At 39.2% G+C, this 24,593-nt stretch overlaps 1 protein-coding gene across 8 annotated transcripts in view; it reads right to left on the bottom strand.

Moving 5' to 3' along the window:
• The window catches only part of LOC128702104 (probable splicing factor, arginine/serine-rich 4), a 101,319-nt gene extending 78,229 nt beyond the window's left edge, over positions 1 to 23,090 (bottom strand). For all 8 annotated transcript variants that reach the window (XR_008409020.2, XR_008409021.2, XM_070102809.1 and 5 more), the window contains exons 1-2: positions 22,960 to 23,090; positions 21,156 to 21,239 (exon numbers count right to left, since the gene is read on the bottom strand). Coding sequence is in view for 6 of the 8 variants with exons in the window: in XM_070102809.1 (XP_069958910.1) it covers positions 21,156 to 21,239; positions 22,960 to 23,036 (161 nt within the window). In the remaining 2 variants the exon portion in view is untranslated. The remainder of the gene's footprint in view (positions 1 to 21,155; positions 21,240 to 22,959) is intronic.
• Between the last annotated feature and the right edge of the window lie 1,503 nt (positions 23,091 to 24,593).

Raw genomic sequence — 24,593 nt, 5'->3', positions numbered from 1 at the left:
GTAAGAGTTACAAGTGGTACATGAAACTTTTCTTCCATCTCATGGACATTTCAATGCTGAATGCATATAATATGTACCAAATAAAGACTGGTAACAGACCACCGTATGGTGAATTTTGTTTGTCTGTTGTCAGACAACTCATAATGAAGTACCAGGTAACAACACCTGCAATACAACATGGTCCTCGAATTCATCACAATATACCCAAGCGTTTGAGGAGAGAAGGTGATCATTTCATAATACAGCTTCCTTCAACTCAAAAGAAATTTGCTCAGAAGAGATGCATTGTCTGTGCACAAACAAAATGACGGCAACAAAGACGCAAAGACACTCGGTTTATGTGTGAGGAATGTAAGGTGCCTCTGTGCATGGTGCCTTGTTTCAAGGAGTTCCACAAGCTCCAGCAGTTCTAAAACCATGTCCAGTGATTGTAAATATGTAAATATATGATAGAACATTAGTATTATACAATATTTGTGCATGTTTATTGTAATAAACAACAGTGGTAAACAATAATATGATAATAACTTTAGTGCGGTTATTGTGTTCAATACAGTGAGTATATATATATATCAATTATATACAGTATTGGTCTCTCAGGCCCCAAATGTTAGTAGGAATAGAAAAAAATTGGAAAAGAAAAGAAAAAACTAAAACAACAATATAATACGCGTATGTGGAATTCGTCGATGTTGCCGCCACCACATCATTTTCTACAAACTTCTTGGCACTGTATCTCGGTAAGTACTGATCAGATTCTATTTTTTTTTTTTGTTTTATTACCTTCACAAAAATATGCTCTTTAATTCTGTAAGAAAAAAATAATTTTTTTTTTTTTCAAAATTTCTTGGACACTGGTGCGTGACTTCAGATTTTGGCCTTGGACCCTGAAAGGGTTAAATGTCATAGTTTATTACATGTGAGTGGGTTAGCCAGGACGAACACCATACCGACCACACCTGACTTCTTACAATTAATACCACTCACCTCTCACCCTACATTTTGAGTTAAGTAATGAGTACACTGTGTGTATTTTACTTTTTACTGTTTTTTAATGCCTGGTTCTACTGCAAACCTAATATGTTAGTGTGAATTTGTTATAAATGCATATTAATGCCAGATAAGTGGAAAAAATGGCATTCTGCTTTCCAGTGGTAGCTTGGAACCTAACCTGCCAGATAAGTGGGGCCCTACTCAACTAATAGCCATAGAAGTTCCCAGCTACTTACCCAGATCTGCATTTTTGCATACAGCAATATTCCAGGACATGAAGAGCAAGTGCCTTAACCCTTTCAGGGTTGAGAGGCCCTCACCTAAACTCGTTCTCAGAGTCAAAATTTTTTGGGAAAAAATTTGTTTTCTTATGAAATGATAGAGAATCTTTTCCCAATCATAATGACACCAAAAGTATGAAATTTGATGGAAAATTTACGGAATTATGCTCTCATGAAGTTAGCGGTCTTGAGGATGCTTACACATCGGCGATTTTGCCCACTTTGAGCCCTGTTTTTGACCAGTTTCGGTGTACTAGTCAACAAAAGTCATAACTATTTCGCTAGAACTCCATTTTTTCTATCAAATGAGTAAAGAAGCCACCCATTTACCAATTTCAAGTATCCAATAAAGTGGTCAGAAATTGGCAACTTTGCCAATTTTACACAAATTTCAGAAGATGCCAATTTCCAAACAGGGTCCAGAATAAGCAAGACAGGCATTCCTGGCACTAAAATAAAATTTTCTCTGGTCATTAGTCATGTCCCCAGGCCCCTTTTACATCTCTCTTGCTTTCCACTTTGAATTTTTCTCACAAAAAATAGAAGATTTACTGTTATGCAGACTACGGCATTAGTGTAGAAATGGTATAAATAATATCAGAGCAGTTTGTGAAAGAATATTAGACTCGCCAGCTGACAAGTATTGGACGCTTGGCATGATTTGTTTACTTTTGAAATTTGGTAAAAATCGAACATCTCTGATGCTTCGAGCTCAATTTCAAGGTACCTATCATTTTGAAATCAATCAAAATCATCTCAATTTCTGTAATATGTCTTCCATTCTATAAAATGAGACCAGGAAAATTAGAATACACCCATAAATACCACATGAAAATACAATGCAAAGTCGCTGTTTTACTCCAAAAACATGGTCGGCGTTTTTTTTTTCCTCATTATGTACTGTGTGCTGCAGGATTTCTTTTATACTGTGCACATTGACCATAGACCCATTCTTTCATATGTAGGCCTACCAGCTTTCTCTCACTAGATTTGAAGTCGCTAGAATTTAGGCGTTCTAGTACTTCAACAACCTTGGTGCATAAGCCATACTAGTACGTCGGAAACCCTGAAAGGGTTAAAGAATATCATCAAAAACTTGCATTTCCTGTTTAGAAACTTTTACTTAATGTCAATTTTTAAACATTCAATTTTTTCAAACTGTTTCATCATTTAGATTATAAAGTTAATTTTAGGTTAGGCTACTAACTTTATAAAAAAAACATACTGTATTTAATAATAAATAAGCAAATTAGGAAAACAAACTATAATACACCTGGGGCAACAACATCGCTGAAAAAAATTTAATTTTTAAATTTAACCCTTTGAGGGTCGGTCATGTACTAGTACGTCATTGCAGCCAGGGTCGGTCATGTACTTGTACACATAAATTATAGCGCTTCAAGTCGAGCGGGAGAAAGCTGGTAGGCCTACATGTGAGAGAATGGATCTGCGTGGTCACTGCGCGCAGAAGGAAAAAAAAATCGGGGACCCAGTGGTGCATTGTGGGAATGCCATTTTAGTTCATGCCTCACTCCTTGGCGAATTGGGACACTCGTTCCCAAGTGACAGTTCAAATACGGATGGAAGTGTCAGTGAGGTTGATTTTCAGGGTTTTGAGGAGTTAGTGACCAAGAATAATGAACATAATAGTGGTAATGGTGATGAAAATCCAGACGACCCTCAACCTTCCACATCTGGTGCTGGGCCATCTTGTTCACGTTCAGCTGCACCAGAACGAAAGAGGAAACTCGTATTTTCCAGTGCTCAGGACACAGACGTGAGCAGGGGTGATGATAGTGATAGTGAATACGAGCTCCAAGCTCTTGAAAACAGCTCCAGTAGCACGAGTGAAGTGGAATATTCTCCAGTGAAAGGCCAGAATATACGACACTACATGCGCTCTGGTAGTGTGCCATATGCTGTTCCAAGGGTAAGGAGCACATCTCATGGCCGTACAACAGGAACAGATAGTGAAAATGAAGATAATATTGTTACAATGGGGATCAAAAATGTGCAGGCATCAGAAGATGGTAGTGGTGGTGGTTGTGGCACCAGCCATGAGGCACCAGCAGTGGTCCATGCTGTTATCCAAGCTGCTGAGTCAGCTCAGCTACAACAAAGACCACCCTCAGCCACCCACCCACCACACCAACCTCCACAACCACAACCTCCACAACTACAACCTTCACAACCACCTGTCAATATCCAGTATCCACCAGCAGACCACACCTGGGATTGACAGGAAGCTGCCAATTTTGTTCCCAATCCCCACCAGTTTAATGAAAGAAAGTGGACTACGGCCATCTTGTACATTTGGGAACAATGCCACTGAACTAGAATGTTTCAAGTTATTCTTTGACTAACCCCTGATGGAAATGATCGTCAGGGAAAGCAACATACTACGAGTACACCACAGCAAACAATTCTTTCACCAAGATCACGGCTACATCAGTGGAAGGAGACTAACTGTGGCTGAGATGTATCTTTTCTTTGCCACAATAACGCTTATGCAACATGTGTATAAGCAGTGTCAAATCATACTGGTTGACAGACTGCCTCATTGCAACCCCAGCTTTCAGTGATATAATATCAGCGAATCAATTTGTGCTACCATTACATATGCTACGCTTTTCAGACAAAACCAGGCCTGACAGAAAAGACAGGTTATATAAGATTAGAAATGTGTTTATGTATCTTAAACAGAAATTCAATATGCAATTTTATCCCTTCAGGAAGCTTGTTATTGAGGAGTCTGATTTTGTTCAAAGGCAGACTGCCATTCAAGCAGTATATACCAAGCAAGAGGAAATGCTTTGGCATAAAGTTGTTTGTACAGTGGAACCTCAAATATCGAACTTTCTTCGGTCCAGAAGGCTGTTCGAGTGCCTTTACCGAACGAATTTATTCCCATCAGGAATAATGTAAATTAGATTAGCCCATTTCAGACCCTCAAAAATACACTTATAAAAGCACTTACAAAAATACATTTACATAATTGGTCATGTTGGGAGCAGTTCAATTTTTGAGGTTCCACTGTACTTTGTGATTGCTACAGTGGTCTTGTATTGGATATTATTGTGTACACTGGAAGTAATACATTGCAAGAGACCAGGAAGTTATTGGGTATCTCTGGTGATGTGGTAAGGGGCATATATTATATAATAACTGGTACACAACCCCCTCACTCAAGTGATTTTTTTGCGAGTGAATATGGCAGAAGTGTGTGGCACAGTGCATGCAAATCGTAAACATATGCCCAGGTTCAAGGTAGGGACTCAGAGGTGAGGTGCAGGCATTTGCTGCCAATGACATCATGGCATTTCAGTGGCATGACAAACGAGATGTTACACTGGCATCAGTTCACCGAAACGAAATGACAGACACTGGCAGGCAGCATACACACACACCAATGAACCCATTCTAAAACCTGCAGCTGTGATGGACTGCACCTTCAATATGCACTCAGTGGACAAATGTGATATGAAAATTGGGTTTGCTGATTGTGTTCACAAGTTATAAGTGGTACATAACTCTACATCTTGTGGACATTTCAATGCTGAATGCTTGTGTGTACAAGTTGAAGACCAGAAACAAACCACCATATGGTCAATATTGTTTGTCATCAGAAATATTATTCAGTTACCAAGTAACAATACCTGCAATAGAACAATGCCTGCGAACTGATCATCAACTACCCTCTCATCTAAGGCCTGGAGATCACTTCCTAATACAACTGCCTGCTACTGCTTTGAAGAAAAAGGCTCAGAAGAGGTTTTGTCTGTGCACATACAAAAAAATGCCCACAAAAATGCAGACACTTGTTTTGTGTGAGGAGTGTAAAACGCTATTGTGCATGACACCATCTTTCAGAGTTCCACAGGCTGCAGAACTTCTAGAAACATGTCCAGTGACTGTATGTGTGTATATAAAATTTAGAAAAATAGTAATAAACCATTTTACATTGTTTGTTTGTGTAAACATGTTTTGTAAACAATATAATGACAACAGTGTTTGTGCAGTTATTGTGTAGCATAGAAAAAGTAAATATATACAAAATAGTGCTCATATTGGTCTCAGGCCATAAAAGTTACTTGAAAAGAAAAAAATATTAAAATATAAGCGAAAAAAGTAGAAAAAGCAAAATAAGTAATTACCGGGTGACCGGCAGTCAGCAATGTTGCCGTATGAGGTTCAATTTCTGTCAATTTCATGTCTCCATATCTCGGTAAGTATTAGTGGCAAAAAATTTTTTTTAGGCTACAAAAAAAATCTTTTCATAAGAAAATTTTTGTTTTCGAATATTTTTTGACTGAGAACAAGTCTGGGAGACAGCCTGTCGACCCTCAAAGTGTTTAAGATCATCAGTAGTCGATGTTTCTTTCTCTCATTCCACTTCTACCGAACAACTTCATGTCACTTTTTATTCCTTTATTTTTCCTCTGTGGTCTGATCACAGTTTTTGTGGTCCACTGGAATACCTGGTTTACATAAGCTTGGGCTGAGTGCCCTCAATGGTCTCCACTCAAATTCTAGTACAGTTCTAAGAATGTTATACAACAATGACATACCATGCCAAGGCCAAATTTGTTATAAAGTTGAAAATCCCTACATCAATTTTTCCACATTTTGTCATATTAAACTAAGATAACTCAAAATTTTAGCCGTTTGCACAAATTATATTAAGCCTTCCAAACTACATTGTAGTGATACAGCAGTTACTCGAGGCAATAACTTCCTGCTCTAGACTCGTACTGTCATTTACATAATCCAGATGGATTTGGAAATCTTGCTTCTTGCTCAGAAGTATAGCAGCATTACAGAAGTTTTTGATTTTTTTACCATTTTGTATAGGTGAATTTATAAACAAGGTTAGTAGTATGAATAAAATAAGTTTGAGCAAAGGAATACACCAAAATTGGGCTACTGGGGATATCAAATACACAAATCTGCCGTGAAGGTCTAAAAGAGAGAATTTCTTGAAAATTTTGCAATGATTTTTTCTAACAAAACATTGACTTCAAATTGTTATTTCCCACTCTGCAAATAGTCGTCATCGGGGACATGCAGGTACACAGCCCCGAGCCACACTCACACCCATCTTCGCCATGTGCCATTGCTTATCAGGATGATCCTACCTGTTCACAACACACTCATGGGCATGATTCCACTCTGCTTTAGTGCTGCACTATAAATATGTCACTCATAGCCTCCAAAAGAAAGCTTCTAGTGCCAGCCCTTTGGTAAAGAAAGTGAGAATTTAAGAAAAAGTTTGTAGAAAAATACAAAATTTGTGGTGGTAGAGTGGTAGCAATTGTGATAGTGGTAGAGGGTGATGGTAGTGGTTGTGATGGTGGTAGAGGGTGATGGTAGTGGTTGTGATGGTGGTAGAGGGTGCCTTCTTCAGTGATTCTACTAACTCCTCCAATGTTGTTAGGGTTGTATAGGGCTACAGAAAACACTGGCACCTCAGCTGCTGCTTCGCCACCATTATGGACGGCTTATGCACTCAGTGGCCCTTATACACTCAACAGAACACCTCTTGTTTCATACATAATGACTTATTTCATTCATTCTAGAGTATATTCCATGTTTCTATGTTATTAATATTGTTTGTATCATATTAGTTGAATTGTGATAGATAAATAAGCCGTAGAGTTGATATTTGCATCATATTCTCCAACAATAAACTTGCCTCCCCTCCCTCTGCCATACACCAGCAAGTCTTTTCAATAAAGGTAAGTGTGATGTTAAATGTTCATTTATACATTTTATTAGTGTTTTACATTTATTTTGCATTCTTTTCTGCATGTAAATCTATATTTAAGAAAAGTGACTCCCTGAAGTGACCTAGAGTCCTTAGGAAGGGGGATTCCCCTTCCAAACATTAACCTCTCTCTCCTCTCTCCTCCTCCCTGTCTTCCATTCAACAACAACAGCCTTCAATAAAGGTAACTGTCATGTTGAATGTTTATTCTTTTGTGCATGTAAATCTATCTTTAAGGTAATTTTTTTTTTTTGTTGATACTTCTGGGTGTCTGGAACGAATTAATTGGATTTACATTATTTCTTATGGGGAAAATGGATTTGCAAATCGTCAATTTTGATAATAGTCACACTCCCTGGAATGGATTAATTATGAAAAACGAGGGTCCACTATACCGAGTTTTGGCTGCTAGTTAAGTCTACTTAACCCTTTGACTGTTTCAGGCCCCTTTCTGAAACTGTCATTCTATGTCGCTCAATTTTTGGAAAAAAAAAAAAACAAAAAAAAAAATATTATTTTTTTCTTATGAAATGATAGAGAATCTTTTCCCGATGGTAATGACACCAAAGGTTCGAAATTTGGTCGAAAACTCATGGAATTATGCTCCCGCGATGTTAGTGGTCTCGGCGACATGAGTATCGGCGATTTCGCCGACTTTGAGCCCTATTTTCAGCCAATTCCATTGTTCCAGTTGACCAAACTCATAACTATTTCTTTAGAACTCCATTTTATCTATCAGCTGAGTACAAGAAACCTCCCATTTACTAATTTGGACTACCCAATATGGTGGTCAGAAACTGGCAATTTGGCCATCATCATGCAAACTAAAAAAGATGCCAATTTCAAAATAGGGTCCAGAATAAACAAGGTAGACATTTGTGGCACTAAAATAACATATGCTCTGTTCATTAGTCACATCTCTATGCCCCTCTTATATTATTATTGCTTTCTATTTTGATTTTTTATTCGTACAAAAAAATACAAAATTTACTGTTATGCAGACTACTGCATTATTGTAAAAATGGTATAAATATCAGTGCACTAGTGAAAGAATATTAGACTCCCCAGTTGACGTGTATTGGACGTGTGGTGTGATTTATTTACTCCTGAACATTGGTAAAAATCGAACATTTCCGCTACTTTGAGCTCAGTTTCAAGGTCGTTTTCATCGTCAAAGTAATGAAAATCATCTCTATTTCTGTAATATGTTTATCATTTTATCACCTAAGACCATGAAAACGCGAATACACCGATAAATACTATACGAAAATGCACCTCAAATTCGGCGTTTTATTCCAAAAAAACGATCAGTTTTTTTTTTCTCATTACGCAATGTGTGCTGCAGGATTTTTTTTATGTGGTGCACACTGACCACACAGACCCATTCTCTCACATGTGGGCCTACCAGCTTTCTCCCGCTTGATTTGAAGCCGCTAGAATTATTGAGTATATATACGTCAGAAACATTCGCTCGTAAGACGTATTTATACGTCGAAAACAGTCAAAGGGTTAATGGCTCATTGAAGTTGCATCAATTCCTGAGTATTGTACTTATATTTTGTTTTTGTCACCACACAAAGCTCTGCCTCAATAAACGAAGGTCACAAAACTTTCCTTTTTACTTGGATTTTACACAAGATATAATATTTTGATTACAAAGATGGCCAAATGGCCTGCCTGCCCATCTCTGTTTTATGAATTATATTATACAGTGGACCCAAGAGTTTCGTAAGCCTTGCGCTTCGTAAATTTCACCTTTTGACAACTATTTTCATCAGAATATAGCCTTGTGGTTTGTAATTTGCCTCGCCATTCGCTGGTCGTCCAGAATGCGTACGAGCAGCCTCCCAGCGTCCGCGCCACACAAAGGTGCCCCACACACCATTCCCAGTCAGCGTGCCATTGTTAATTGGCAAATGACCATCACCCCATGTGTTCATACGATACATTTTGTAATATTCCATTCTTTTTTGTGCTTGCAACTGCTAAATAAGCAACCACGGGCCAAAAGAAAACTCCTAGTGCCAGCCCTTTGGTAAAAAAGCGAGAAACGTGATAGAATTCATAAAAGAACACACCAGCTAGGGCACTTCCCCACACACACACACCAGCCAGGCACTTCCCCACACACACACCAGCCAGGGCACTTCCCCCCCCCAAACACACCAGCCAGGGCACTTCCCCCCCCCCACACACACACACACCAGCCAGGCACTTCCCCACCCCCACACACCAGCCAGGGCACTTCCCCACACACACACACACACACACACACACACACACACACACACACACAACAGCAGAGAAAACAAAACAACACCACACACCACCCACACACAACATTTAAGTGATTATGGTTGTTTTTATGAAACAAGCCTTCCTTTATTCATGTCAATGAAGATCACTTCTTCCTAAAATTAAGAGATTGGGTTCAGCTAACAAAATTAGGCGCAGTTATAACATTTCTAAATCTTGTTGGATAAACCCAGGGTACTTTGGGGGTCAAAATAGATGTTTAAAATAAAAAATCTTAGATGGAAAAAAAAGGGTGGGGAGTATTTTCCCTACATTAGAAATGCCCAAGTTTAAAAAGGGACCTGATTTAAAAAACCCAAACTGGAGTTTCCCTATTTTTTCAAAAGTGCGGGTTTCCTGGCCCAAAACCCCATTTTTAAACATGAACTAGTTCCCCCCCCACCCAGGATTAACTTGAAGACTTTCCCGAGTTTTTGCCCCGGATTTTTGAAAACTTAAGGACAATTTACTGGGGGGTTTCAAATCTGTTTCAACAGCAAAAAAAACGGGTTTAAAAAGGTTTAAAGAAATTTAGGTTTAAAAATATTTTCCCTTTTCCCAATTAATACCCCAAACCCGATCACATTCTAACCCCTTAATTGTTACTTTTTGAAACCCGCCCCGAAATTGTCAGTGGGTTATTCCCAAGGGTAAAGTCCCCCACCACTTTTTACCAAAAAATCACTAGGATAGATGGTTTACCGGACAATAAAAGAGAAAACTGGAAATTTAAAGAAAACATTTAAATGGGGCTATTTGGCCCGGACAGAGATAACAATTTTGCGGAGGGGCCCCGATGCCTGGGAAAAATTAAAAAAATTTCACTACCATTTGTTTGCCCAGTTGGGGGGTTACAAAAAAAACCTGGGATGAATTAAATTTAGAAACTTGAAACCGAGACTTTATAAAAGTTTTAAAGAAAACAAAAAGGGATATTCAGAAAAAAATAAAATTAAAAGGGTGGGGGCAGAAAGACTTATAAAAGGGAAAAGGTAAAGCCCCATTGCTAAAAATTGAAATTATAATTTTTTAAAGCTTTTGGAAACAAAAAAAAAACAGTTGGGGTTAAAAAAGCCAGAGAACCCCCAACATAGCACCTCTTTTTTTGGGGGGTATGCCAAAACATCAAGGTGGCAAATTTTTTAAATTCCTACAAAATCTGGCATCCCATAATTAAACTACAACCATCAAATACCCAACAACTTGGGTAAATTTTTTAAAAGTTTTATCCCAAAAAAGGTAACCCAAACAATTTTTCAACGGTAAGTGTATCTTTGATTTATTCAAAAAAAAATAAAGTTTAAAAACCCTAAAAGCCCAATCATCCCCGTTTTTCCCTAAAAAGATGGGCTTCGGGAACTGTGATCTTTTTTATTTTAAAAAACCCCATCAACCCTCCAATCCCTTTTGGGAGGGTTAAAGAGGGGGAAGGTTCCCCCTTCTTAAAAAAATTTTGGTCTATTTGCAACTCATGGGCCCTTTTTTTATATGGTAAATATCTAAAATTTTCTAGAGAGGGGTGTATTTTTCAATAGTTAAAATTTTAAGCCAATAAAATTCCCCAAAGCTAAAAATGGGTTTTAAAAGCCCTACTCAACCGACCTCTTTTAATCTGATGGACCCCAAAAAACTGAAATTCGGGGGAACCTTTGGTTTGGGGAAACCCTTAGACTTGAAAAGGCCCTTGAACCAACCAATATATTATGTAATAAACTTTTAGATAGGTTCGTAACGGGTTTAAAAGCCCTTTTTAAAAAGGGAGACAAAAAGTCAAAATCAACAAAAACAAATCAAAACCCCACTTAAATGTAAAACCCACGGGTAGTATTCGGGGCCCTTTTTATTATTCTTATGGAAAACAATGAATCCCCATCAGTGTGGGGGAACTCCATTTAACCAGATGAAGTGTCAAAAGTGTCGGGTAAAAAAACCCACAAGATATTAAATTAATTTTTTTAACACTGGAACTGGAGTCCCAAAAAAAGGTTAAAGTAGACAAAAACCATCATTAAAATGGGGAGAAATTTAAGCCATTCCTTTGGAAACAAACAAACTGAAAGGGTAAAAATTTTAATGTTAAAGTAATGGACCCCATTTTTTGGTTTTTCCACCAAAAAATTTTAAATTTGCCCCGGGGAAATTGGAGAATTGAAAAACATGTAAGAAACTAACCCGAAGTTCCTGTAAAACGCCATTTCCCACCCATAAAATTTCACAAAACCCCAATGTTTTGGCCTTTTTTTAAATGCCTTTTTGGATTACGTTTCCCTTTTCCCTTTGGATTTCTGCCTTGAAAAAAAAACTGAAAGATAACTGCAAATCACCCAGAAAAAAAAATGGGGAAAAGACACCGGGGGCGGGGCCCCAAGAAAATGGGGAAAAAATTTTTAAGCAGTTGGATTTTGGAATTTTGGGAAGCCCAAGAAAAACCTTTTTGAAGCAAATCATGTTTAAAAAGGTGCTCCCCCACAAAATGTCCAGAATTCTTTTGCAATTTTTTTAAGGGTTGGGGGAACCAAAAAACATGGTAATTAGGGGAGGGGGCAAAACTTTTTTCCCCACAGTCTTTTGGGCGGGCTTCAAACACCTTTTTTTACGGGCTTTAAAAGGAATGGAAAACTGCCTGCAAAAATTTTTAAAAATTAATAGCATGAAAAAATTTCAAGAAGAGTGCCAAAATTTCCCAATGAATTGAGTTTCAGAAAGGGGGGAAGGGTTTTTTTTTTTAAAGTTTAACATAGGGGAAAAAATTTCCCATTTTCCCTTAGAAATGACCCACTTGAAATAGTCTTAATGCCCTTTCCTTTAGTAGATAGTCCTTTAGAAAGGATAAAAGATGTTTTTCTTCATTGTGGGAAAAGAAAATATTAAAATTTTTATATTATAATAATAAGGAAAAGGGCCCCCAAGGGAAAAAGTCCCCTTCGGGGACTTTTTGGTTACCCCGGGCCCTACATATTTTTTAAAGGGAAAGATAATTTAGGGTAACTGTATTTGTGTATACCTGAAAAAACCCTTACCACACCCCAAACCACGGCACCCCCACACACACAAAAAGAAGGGTTTTTTCCCCCCACAAAAAACCCGGGGCCCTTCCTCACACACACACCAGGGGGAAACTTCCTCCAACAAAAACCCCGGGGAAGAAATTTCCTCTCACAAAAACCCCGGCAAAAGGGACTTCCTCCACTTTCCCCAAAACCCGGGGCACTTCCCCAACACACACACACACACACCAGCCAGGGCACTTCCTCACACACGCACACACCAGGGCACAGGGGCACTTCCTCACACACACACACACACAGCCAGGGCACTTCCTCACACACACACACACACCAGCCAGGGCACTTCCTCACACACACACACACACACACACACACACACACACACACACACACACACACACACACACACACACACACACACACACACACACACACAAGCCAGGGCACTTCCTCACTCACACACACACCAGCCAGGGTACTTCCCCCCACACGATTTGATCCGAGTGGGACTTGCTCATGAGTGAATAGAATTAACAAAGCTTATTGCTTGGGGAGCACTGAAAATTGGGTTGGGCAAATATTCTGTTAGTGGGATGGTTTGTGAAGGATCTGCTTAGTATGGGCCAACAGGTCTGCTGCAGTGTTCCTGCTTTACGTTCTTGTGCACACCAGCTGAGGAAATTGCTTCAGAGGAGGAGGAAGAGAGAGGGAAGAAGATGCCTTCTTCAAAGATTAAGGACATCTGTGCAAAGTGGGGTGAATTGGAAACATTTGTGGAGGAACATCTCTAACCCTCACCCCTCTTCCATGCACCAACAAGTCTTCAATAAAGGTAAGCATGATATTGTTTTATACTTTATTTCTCATTCTTTTCCGTATGTAAATCTATATTTAATCTACAATATTTGTAACCTTTACAAAGAAATAAACGTCACTAAAAAAGAGAGAGAGAGAGAGCACAAGGAGAGAGAGAGAGCACGAGAGAGAGAGAGCACAAGGAGAGAGAGAGAGCACAAGGAGAGAGAGAGAGCACAAGGAGAGAGAGAGAGAGAGCACAAGGAGAGAGAGAGCACAAGGAGAGAGAGAGCACAAGGAGAGAGAGAGAGAGCACAAGGAGAGAGAGAGCACAAGGAGAGAGAGAGAGCACAAGGAGAGAGACAGAGCACAAGGAGAGAGAGAGAGAGCACAAGGAGAGAGAGAGACAAGAGAGAGCACAAGGAGAGAGAGAGAGCACAAGGAGAGAGAGCACAAGGAGAGAGAGCACAAGGAGAGAGAGCACAAGGAGAGAGAGAGAGCACAAGGAGAGAGAGAGAGCACAAGGAGAGAGAGAGAGCACAAGGAGAGAGAGAGAGCACAAGGAGAGAGAGAGAGCACAAGGAGAGAGAGAGAGCACAAGGAGAGAGAGAAAGAACACAGAGAGACAGAACAATGAGAGAGAGCACAAGGAGAGAGAGAGAGCACAAGGAGAGAGAGCACAAGGAGAGAGAGCACAAGGAGAGAGAGCACAAGGAGAGAGAGCACAAGGAGAGAGAGAGCACAAGGAGAGAGAGCACAAGGAGAGAGAGAGCACAAGGAGAGAGAGAGCACAAGGAGAGAGAGAGCACAAGGAGAGAGAGCACAAGGAGAGAGAGAACAAGGAGAGAGCACAAGGAGAGACAGAGAGCAAGGAGAGAGAGCACAAGGAGAGAGAGAGAGCACAAGGAGAGAGAGAGCACAAGGAGAGAGAGAGAGCACAAGGAGAGAGAGAGAGCACAAGGAGAGAGAGAGCACAAGGAGAGAGAGAGAGCACAAGGAGAGAGAGAGAGAGTACAAGGAGAGAGAGAGAACAAGGAGAGAGAGAGCACAAGGAGAGAGAGAGCACGAGAGAGAGAGCACAAGGAGAGAGAGAGAGCACAAGGAGAGAGAGAGAGCACTAGGAGAGAGAGAACAAGGAGAGAGAGAGAGAGAGAGCACAAGGAGAGAGCACAAGGAGAGAGAGAGAGAGTACAAGGAGAGAGAGAGAGAGTACAAGGAGAGAGAGAGCACAAGGAGAGAGAGAGCACAAGGAGAGAGAGGGCACAAGGAGAGAGAGAGCACAAGGAGAGAGAGAGCACAAGGAGAGAGAGAGCACAAGGAGAGAGAGAGCACAAGGAGAGAGAGAGCACGAGAGAGAGAGAGCACAAGGAGAGAGAGCAAAAGAAGAGAGCACAAGAGAGAGAGAGCACAAGGAAGAGAGCACAAGGAAGAGAGAGCACAAGGAGAGAGAGAGAGCACAAGAGAGAGAGAGCACAAGGAGAGAGAGAGAGCACAAGGAGAGAGAGCACAAGAGAGAGAGAGCACAAGAGAGAGAGAGAGAGCACAAGGAGAGAGAGAGCACAAGGAGAGAGAGAGCACAAGGAGAGAGAGAGCACAAGGAGAGAGAGAGCACAAGGAGAGAGAGAGCACAGGAGAGAGAGCACAGGGAGAGAGAGAGCACAAGGAGAGAGAGAGAGCACAAGGAGAGAGAGAGCACAAGGAGAGAGAGAGCACTAGGAGAGAGAGAGCACTAGGAGAGAGAGAGCACAAGGAGAGAGCACAAGAGAGAGAGCACAAGGAGAGAGCACAAGGAGAGAGCACAAGGAGAAAGAGAGCACAAGGAGAGAGAGCACAAGGAGAGAGAGAGCACAAGGAGAGAGAGAGAGAGCACAAGGAGAGAGAGCACAAGGAGAGAGAGAGCACAAGGAGAGAGAGAGCACAAGGAGAGAGAGACAAGGAGAGAGAGAGAGAGCACAAGGAGAGAGCACAGGGAGAGAGAGAGCACAGGGAGAGAGCACAAGGGAGAGAGAGCACAAGGAGAGAGAGAGAGACAAGGAGAAAGAGAGCACAAGGAGAGAGAGCACAAGGAGAGAGAGCACAAGGGGAGAGAGAGAGAGAGCACAAGAGAGCACAAGAGAGAGAGCACAAGGAGAGAGAGAGCACAAGGAGAGAGAGAGCACAAGGAGAGAGAGAGCACAAGAGAGAGAGAGAGAGAGAGAGAGAGAAAGAGAGAGAAAGAGAGAAGAGAGGGAGAAAGAGAGAAAGAGAGAAGAGAGAAAGAGAGAAGGAGAAGAAGAGAAAGAGAGAAAGAGAGAAAGAGAGAAAGAGAGAAAGAGAGAGAAGAGAGAGAGAGAGAGAGAGAGAGAGAAAGAGAAGAGAGAAGAGAGAAAGAGGAGAGAAGAGGAGAAAGAGAGAAAGAGAGACAGAGAGAAAGAGAGAGAGAGAGAGAGAGAGAGAGAGAGAGAGAAATCTTATGAAATGATAAGAGAATTTTTTCCCAACGATGATGACACCAAAAGAACAAAGTTTGATCGAAAACTTATGGAATTACCCTCTCGCGAAGTTAGCTATCTCGGCAATATATACGCATCGGCGATTTCGCCATCTTTGAGCCCTATTTTCAGCCAATTCCATTGTTCTAATCGACCAAACTCATAGCTATTTCTATAGAACTCCATTTTTTCTATCAACCGAGTACATACAAGAAAACTGCCCATTTACTGATTTCAACTACCCAATAAAGTCATCAGAAATTGGCAATTTGGCCAATTTCATGCAAATTAAAAAAGATACCAACTTCAAAATAGGGTCCAGACTAAACAATTCAGACATTCTTGGCACTAAAATAACATATCCTCTGTTCATTAGTCACATCTCCAGGCCCCTCTTATATTACTCTTGCTTTCAATTTTGATTTTTTATTCACATAAAAATTAGAAGATTTACTGTTATGCAGACTACTGCACTTGTGCACTTGTGACAAAATATCAGACTCCCCAGTTGACGTGTATTGGACGTGTGGTGTGATTTGCTTGCTCTTGAACATTGGTAAAAATCGAACATTTCTGCTACTCTGAGCTCAATTTCAAGGTTTTTCCCTTTATCAAACGAGACCAAGAAAACAAGAATACAAACAAATACTCTAGGAAAATACACCTCAAAGTCGGCGTTTTAATCCAAAAACACAGTTCTCTCTCATTATGCATCGAGTACTGCAGGATTTTTTACAGTGTCACTGATCACACGACCCATTCTCTCACATGTGAGGCCTACCAGCTTTCTCCGCTTGATTTGAAGCTGCTACAATTAAAGTATAGCATACGCCCAAACACTGGCTCCTAAGACATACATATACAGCCGAAACAGTCAAAAGTTAATATTTTGGGCATCTGGAATGGATTAATTGGCTTCATTATTTCTTATAGGAAAAATGGTTCTCCATTCGCAGATTCTCTGGAGCGGATTAATTACTGAAATTCGAGGTCCACTATAATGTTAATTTCATTTCTTAGCCTTACTCAGCACATTATATACAAGTTAGTGTTTAAAAAGGCAATACTACTGATAAAATGATTGTTAGGTACAAGACTAACACCTACTTCCCTACCTGACTGCTGATCACCCCTTACTGACTTCCATCATGTTTTCCAGTACTTTCAGTAGACTGACCTAATCAATATTGAGTGCTGCATGTATAAACAGCTGTTGTCTAGCATTGTACTGCTTTAGTAATATTTTAATTTAAAGTCAAACATTTTTGAAACCAGTTTTCTCCCTTGATGGTTTTCATTTTCAAAGAACAAAAGTATGCATTGCTAACTGCAGTCTCAACAGCCAGCATAAAGTATATATGCTAGAACATCTTATTGTACATGGTAACTGATGCCTTGGGCATGACAATAACTTTCAAATAAAGTAATAAATGCAGAATAAAACCTACTGGCCAATTAGGTTTGAAAGCTACAGATAAGGAAACAACTGTACAACTCTTCTAGGAACAACTAACCTTTTCACCTAATTTCTCAATCCCAATGGTCCATTTGTTAACTCTACAACTGAGTTAATTATATTCATTACAGTAGAGAGGGAAGTGTTGTAATGAAAGATGAATTCCCTTCCTGTCGGGACACAGAAAACACCCCGGGATTTTAAAAAGGAAATTTTTTCCCAACTTGCCAACCCCTTCGGGAAATCACCAAATTCTTAAAATTTTTATCCCCAGGCGCAGCACCCCCTTTTGCCTACAATATATTATTTTCCACATTCTTTTTTTTTCAAGATTGATGGCCCTTCACATTCCTCAAAAGGGGGGGACGGGACCTCAAACTTCCCCCGCCTTTGCCATTTTTTATGGATTAGAAGCCCTGTGGGTTTTAAGTTTTCTCAAAAACCCAAATTGTTCCGTGTCAAAATTTTTAAAAAAAAATTAAAATAAAATAAATGGGGCTTATGGGGGGTTATCGTTAAAGGGGGGCCCAGAGGCATGTTTTAAAGCAGAAACCAATTTTTTTTTGAGAGGCGGGGTTCAAGTAATATTGTGGGGGTTTAAACCTCCCCTTTAGAGGCCCCTTAAAAACCAATGTTCAGAAATTTTTACCATCTTTTTCCCACCTTTAAGCCTTGCACCCTTAAAATTATCCTAAACAATAGAGCAAGACCTAATTGGGGTTTTTACAAGAGATTTTAAAACTATTGAGATTTTCATCTTAAATTACTTTAAAGAATTTTTTGTTACTCTTATTTAGCACTTGCTAACAAAAACACTGTACTCATATATGACAAAGTTTAAATTAAAAGTATGCACCTTAAATGGGTGGATCATCTCTAACTTAAAAAAAAATGAAGCCTTAGTTTAATCTGCTTGCATGAATGCTTTAGCACATTGTTCACTGATTTATAATTTGCCTCTCCATTCAGATTATACATTAAAATTTATATATAGAGGGTTAGAAAGCAACAATTACATATTTATAGCTACACCGTATTGCAGGCACCTTCAAAGAATTAATTTCTACAATGACCTTTGATAATAAGAGGTTAATCTAGCATTATATTCCTAGGCCTATTTTACCTTAGCTGACAATAAATTACCTAAGAAAATATACAGTAAACCCTCATACGCTAAGGTCTCCTACATCGTTTCAGAAACTAAAATGTTAAGTAAATTATAACATTGGGAAAACTACATTTACTTTACGGATCACAAGTGAATATTGTAGGGAACATTTACAGGTCCAACTAACTCACTTGTACTAAGTAGTTGCATATCAAGAGTTCACACTTACCAAATACCCCAATCTATTTTACCACTATTTATATTTTAACAGAAAAGCTATTTAAAGTTTTAACTTCCTATAAGTTTGCAGACAACCTAGAGCCTATATGGAATTTTCCATATTCAAGGTAATTTTCTACCGTCTATTGATAAAAAATTGATAAATTCCCACAGAGTGGTGACAGATTCAACAAGTTAACCAACATGGTGCACATCAGAAATCACTGCAGGCAAATGCAGGTCCCTTGATCTCCTGTTGTTGGTAAATTAACTCAGGCTAATTTAGTATATAAAATACTTTTACCTTTATATGTTATAAACTACATAAATACAAAAAAAAAAAAAAAAAAAAAAAAAAGTACAAAGAGTAATGTTATGCACTTACCAGAATAAATAGATGTCAGTGGTAGAGAATTTGGATGTGTAGGTGGGTACACCTCACACTTATTGCACTTGTATAGTTATAATTAAAAGACATTAACATTTTTAAATTCATAAGATACACATCACACTTAAAAGTCACGAATCATGTACAAAATTTTTACAGCTCATTTACTTTCCATGCTTCAGTATCCAGCATCTCCATCAAATTTTTCTTTTTTGCCAAGCTTAAGAGAAAATGAGAGATGTTGGCCTTCATGAACTATAAATAAATAAATAAAAAAAAAAAGTGAGAAAACAGGGTCATTTCTGATTTTAATAGACTATCTACCCAAGATGAAACTAAGTAGTACATAGACGAACACCTCTAGCCTGGTCATCTGTGATTGGTTGACACTGAAGAAACTGTGGTTGGCTGTTGCCACGTGTTGTCTTTTGCCTTTTATGGCTCAAAGTTTTTTAATTATTCAGTTTCCCCATTTTCATGGAGTACAGGGTTATTCTCCCAGTTAAGGACAGAAAAATATTAGAATTAACATTTTTAGTACATTAGAAATAATGCAACAAGTTTGATCTATTCAAGTTGCTCTATACAAAATTAAGCTTTCAATTATATTTTTGTATTCTTGATGCACAATACTAGGCCTGTCTTAGGCCAGACCTTGTATAAAAGCTTTACACCAGTCACTTGCACACTGGAAAAATAAAATGGGTCCCACATACCTTGGGATAATAGCATTCCTATATTGTGTACTTTGCTGGCCTGAAAGAGTATCAGGAAATGGTAATCATGCAAACATGTGGGGGTTTACTGTATATAGATTTTTTGCTCCCCCCACCCACCTACATGAAAAATATGCTACTAACTGGTAGCTTAAATCAGTGGAAATAATTATACACTCACCAAACTAGTAGAGAAGATTCAACTCCAAAACTGATGACGGCTGGTAACAATGAAAAGCCTAATGCTATTTTTTTTTAAATCCCTGGTAATCTACAATTGCATGAATCTACAACCCACAAATGTAAAGCATACAATTCTTCAGTGATGCAGATGCCTGAAAGATGGTAATTTTTTGGTTCATTTTCTACCTCTTCTCGGTTGTAGTGTCAAAACACTACTTTCTGGAAGAAGGAAAAAAAAAAAAACTTATCTTGCCATCATCATTACTGTCCTGAGATCTCACATGGCTCTTCCTTAATCACATTGAGCTCTTTTTTTATTTTCACTTGCTCATTAAATAAATGAGCTACTCTTGTTGCCTTGTATCAGTTGAAATTTTCTTCACAGTAAAAAGGCAGACTGGTTTTCTCTCATCTTTTGTGTTACTACAGATTGGAGAGTACCTCAAATTACAGATGCACAAAGTGCACAATACATGCAAAATGCAGTAAAACTCTGAGCAATAAGTCAGACCTCAGCATGCAGACTTGCAAGGTGAATGATCAAGTTCTGACAGCTGTTATGTGTAATGCACAGGTATTTAAAAGTAAACATTGTACAATAGGAGATCGAGTTAAAAATACTATGGTATAAATTAATCACGAATAAGGCAGTTTTGTGAACTACATACATAATGATGAGTTTTACCATTTCCTCATTTTTTTCCTTACTTGCACCTTAAAATTTTTATGTGGATATCCTCAGGGCTGGGGTGATGGAACAAGGCATGTGATATACAGTACAAATAAACTGAAATCGGCAATACACAATATATAATGAGAAACACTATTGGAGTGATTATCGTAGTTTAGGCAATTCAGTAGTGCCATACTTGGATCTTCACAGAAGGAATGCAGTTATATCAAAACGAAGTTGAAAACCCATGGGTTCAAAAATATACGGCCAAATGGAGGATTACAAATTCGGATGACTTGTTTAATAAGTGGGTATAGTTGTGGTCTGTGTATGCCCACACATCCATACTGCAACAATTAGTAAATAATTTACCACCAATTTGCAAAACTAGAAAAGTAAATTTAGTGCAAACTGGAGCAGGGAAAAGGATAGGGGGTCTATCAGCAACAAAATCTAGACATGATTAGATTTTGGCGAGGTTAGCTTGCACATTACTAGGCATAATTAAGAATATACGTATTACAAATACATGTGGGCACACACATTTCACTCACTACATTTAGCTTTTCTCATTTTCTTGATAAAATAAGACACCCGACAAGAAAATTAAACACAAAAGTCTGTATCATAGTACCCACAAATCTATGAAGGGCAGTTTCTCTTGCCTATTTTTTTTTTTTTTTTTGAACACAAGTCTCACCCACAGATTTTCATTGAAGACTTAAAAAAATTTTTCTCTTCGTCAAGCAGCTTCCTAATAAACATTAGCAAACTTCAATATACAGTAGATGTATATGATACAAACCTTGGAGAGCGAGAACGTGACCTTTTTGGAGACCGGGAACGAGAGCGCCCTCTACCCCCCCCAAAGCGCCGTGGAGAGCGAGATCTGAAATGACCAAATATTTATTAAACTGTTCTTCTTTAAATAAAACTTTTCATCAATATGTTCTTGGACGTAACCACTTCGTGTAACACGAACACTGCTTTAGTAAAAGAAATTCAATTTTCTGTTTAAGAAGGATCAAAGGAAAATCATTTTATACTACAATATCCAAAATCCTGTGCCATGGAAAGTGAACAGCTGCAAAATTTATAATGCTGTCCAGCCCTCTCCCACAAACCACCTGGGTAACAACCTGAGTACCCTGCTACAGATTCAAATGTTCCAGGCAAGAATACAACAAATGAAACTTGTGCAGGTGAACAATCACTCCTCAAGGTATCATCATCCATAATGACAGGATGCATACCTACACTTGATTGATTATCACAAACTAGTAGTTTGTGACAACTGATCAAATTGCCAAATACTGAGTGGTGTACCGTCACAGCAGGATGGTCGTTATGATGAGCCGAGGCGCGATGTATGTAAGAAAGTGGAGCGAGCGTTGGAGGGTCAGAGACCCAAGATGGTGGGTGGGGGGGCAGGCCTGACGGTGCGCAGGCAGCGGGCGGGCGATGGGCGGAGGGTAGACGCAGATGGGCGGGGAGAAGAGGACACGTGAAGCGCTTAAGGGCTGCCCGGGTGCCATGAGGTGCCGCGCCGTAGGAGGGTCATCAGGCAACGTGATGCACACCACCACCTCTGCCAGGTTTGGCTGAATAGGGTTCATCACCTTACCCAGAACTGGCATACCATGCAACTCCTTGACCATGAAGGTGCAATGTTTGCCCTTCAACAACCAAAGAAATACTTGATCCATCATGTCATGTATCAAGTTGTATCACCAGTCTGGGATCAGGTGATGAATAGGAAGAGCCCCCAAAAGGAACTCCAACATCCCCTACAACCCAATACTGGAAGCCCACTGTACAAGCGGGCTGATGCTGCTGCTAGCAGTGGTGGTGGTGGTGATGGTGGTGGTGGTGGTGGAAGTACTTGTGGTGGTGGTAGTGGAGTTCGTGGTGGTGGTGGTGGTGGTGTGGTAGCAACAGTAGGAGGAGTAGATGGTGGTGGTGGTGGTACAAGAAGTAATTTGGGCGAGATAGTCCTGTAAATGGGCCACACACCACAATTAACATATATTTTTCAAATACAAGTTTTCTTGTGCTCAAAATGAATGAGCTGTTATTTTGATGACATTATAATCATTTGAGAAAGAATAGAAAATATCTCTTCAACTTCAAACTGCATGCTTAAGAGCTTATAACTAAATAAAGATAAATAAAACTCAAAATTATAGAAGACAGAGTCCCAACCCCATAAAACCTTAAGTAAATGAATTATGTTAGGTGAAAACTCCTAAGACACTAAGATCCACCAATGTGGCCTGTAGCGTTTTATCACCATATACAGTAAGCTGCCACTCTTGAGAACTTTATCAAGAGTGTGTCACCAACCTGTAACCACAACTTAGCTTCCTCCACACAAAGGTTTATAGCAAGCTTCCACCAACCTTAAAATTTGAGATTAATGGGAAGAAAGTTTCACAATCAACTTCCACTGACTGTTTTATTAATTAAAAATATAGCAATTATATCCTTGGAAAAAATTTGTGCCAAAAGCTATATAATACTATAGACAAAAACCCTAACCTAGGTAAGCATGACTTAATTACTTGAAATGCACTTATGTAAGACTATACAACAAAAAGTGGTAAGTTTACCTGGACCTCCTTCCACCACCGCCACCTCGACGTGGAGGAGAGTGGAAACGGTCACGGCGAGAACGTCCTGTTGACATCTCTACCTTCACACGTACTCCACAGAGGCGTCTGAAACGTAAGATTTTTTTTTTTCATAAGAATTGCTATTTTTAAAATTTCTAAAGGATCCCAGCAAATTTTGAATCAAAGTGTCATAAAATTTGGAGAGTGTACAGTAATACTGGAGTCCAGAGCTTGTCTTATCATTGGTTTTTATTAGGATGTTTTAAAGATTCTTTTACATCCTGCCTATCATTTTTTTTCCCCTAGCAGCAGTGATTTTCCAATACAGCTAAGCATAGGTCCATCATATTCATTCCACTTCTGCTGTTTAATTCCAAGGTAGAACAGACAAAAACTGTCCTAGTCAATCATAGTTTGGAATTTCATGAAATTATATCAAAAACTATTTTCTTGGGAAAAACACTAACAAGTCTAAATGTCATAAGAGAAAGGATACACATAACTGTTTCTAAATATAAGCTGACACCTGTAACACTAAATGAGTCAAGTGAAATCATTTTCTTAAACATGGATTTTTGAATTACAAGTGCTCAGGAGAAGTCTGGATTCTCTGTTGCTTTTTGATCAAATATAATAGTACTACTGTCCTACCAAATGAGTGCAAGACTGAAACCTGTACTTGTTTCACATGATTGTAGGACTGCTGGTGTCTTTTTCTAACTCATAAAAACACAAGATAACAGGTATATTTTGCTACTTGTACTCGCAATTAGGTCACGCTACACATGCATATACACATTTATGTACACCCACTCATCTGAGTTTTCTGTTTTTTTCTTAACAGTTCTTGTTCTTATTTTTCCTTTCATATCCGTGAGGAAGTGGAATAAGAATCTTTTCTCCATAAGCCATGCATGTCGTAAAAGTCTACTAAAATGCCAGGAGCAATGGGCTAGTAACTCCTTTTCCCGTACAGCTTACAAAAAATAAAACCTTAAAGTTGAGTGTTTGTGCGTGGATGTAGTGTGGATGATAAGACGATTGTGGATGTCATGAATGAAAAGAAGTTGGATGACCTGGCTCTCAGGTAAACAAAGCTGAAGGGGGTAGGAAAGTTTCAGTGGCGAGATATAAATAGAATTAAGTCAGGGGTTTCAAATATTCAGGGCTCAAGGAGTAGCAGCAAAATGTTGAAAGATCAGTCAGGTACGAAACGAGGGAATATAAGTGTATAAATTCAAAGATTACGTGAAGTAAAATAAGGATCGGATGTGAAAAGTGGGTTATAATAAGTCTTTATGCACCTGGAGAAGAGAGAAGTGAAGGGGAGGGAGAGAAAAATTTTGGGAGATGGTGAGCAAGTGCATGCAGGAGTTTTGAACAAAGTGAGAGTAGTTGTGGTGGGGAGCCCAAATGTTAAGTGGGTAAAACTGTTATGGAGGCAGTAGTTGGTAAGTCTGAGGGTGCCAGGGCTAAATGAAAATGGGGGACTTTAATTGGACTATGTATAGAAAGTGGTTTGGTAATAAGTGATACATATTTAAAAAAAAAGAGAATAAACAAGTATACAAGATATGATGTGCATAATGAAAGTAGTTTGTTGGATGTGTGCATGCTTCCTCCTCCCTTAG

Source organism: Cherax quadricarinatus, chromosome 83, assembly GCF_038502225.1.
Source record: "Cherax quadricarinatus isolate ZL_2023a chromosome 83, ASM3850222v1, whole genome shotgun sequence".
Classification (NCBI taxonomy): domain Eukaryota; kingdom Metazoa; phylum Arthropoda; class Malacostraca; order Decapoda; family Parastacidae; genus Cherax; species Cherax quadricarinatus.
This window is presented reverse-complemented; position numbering and strand designations above follow the sequence as displayed.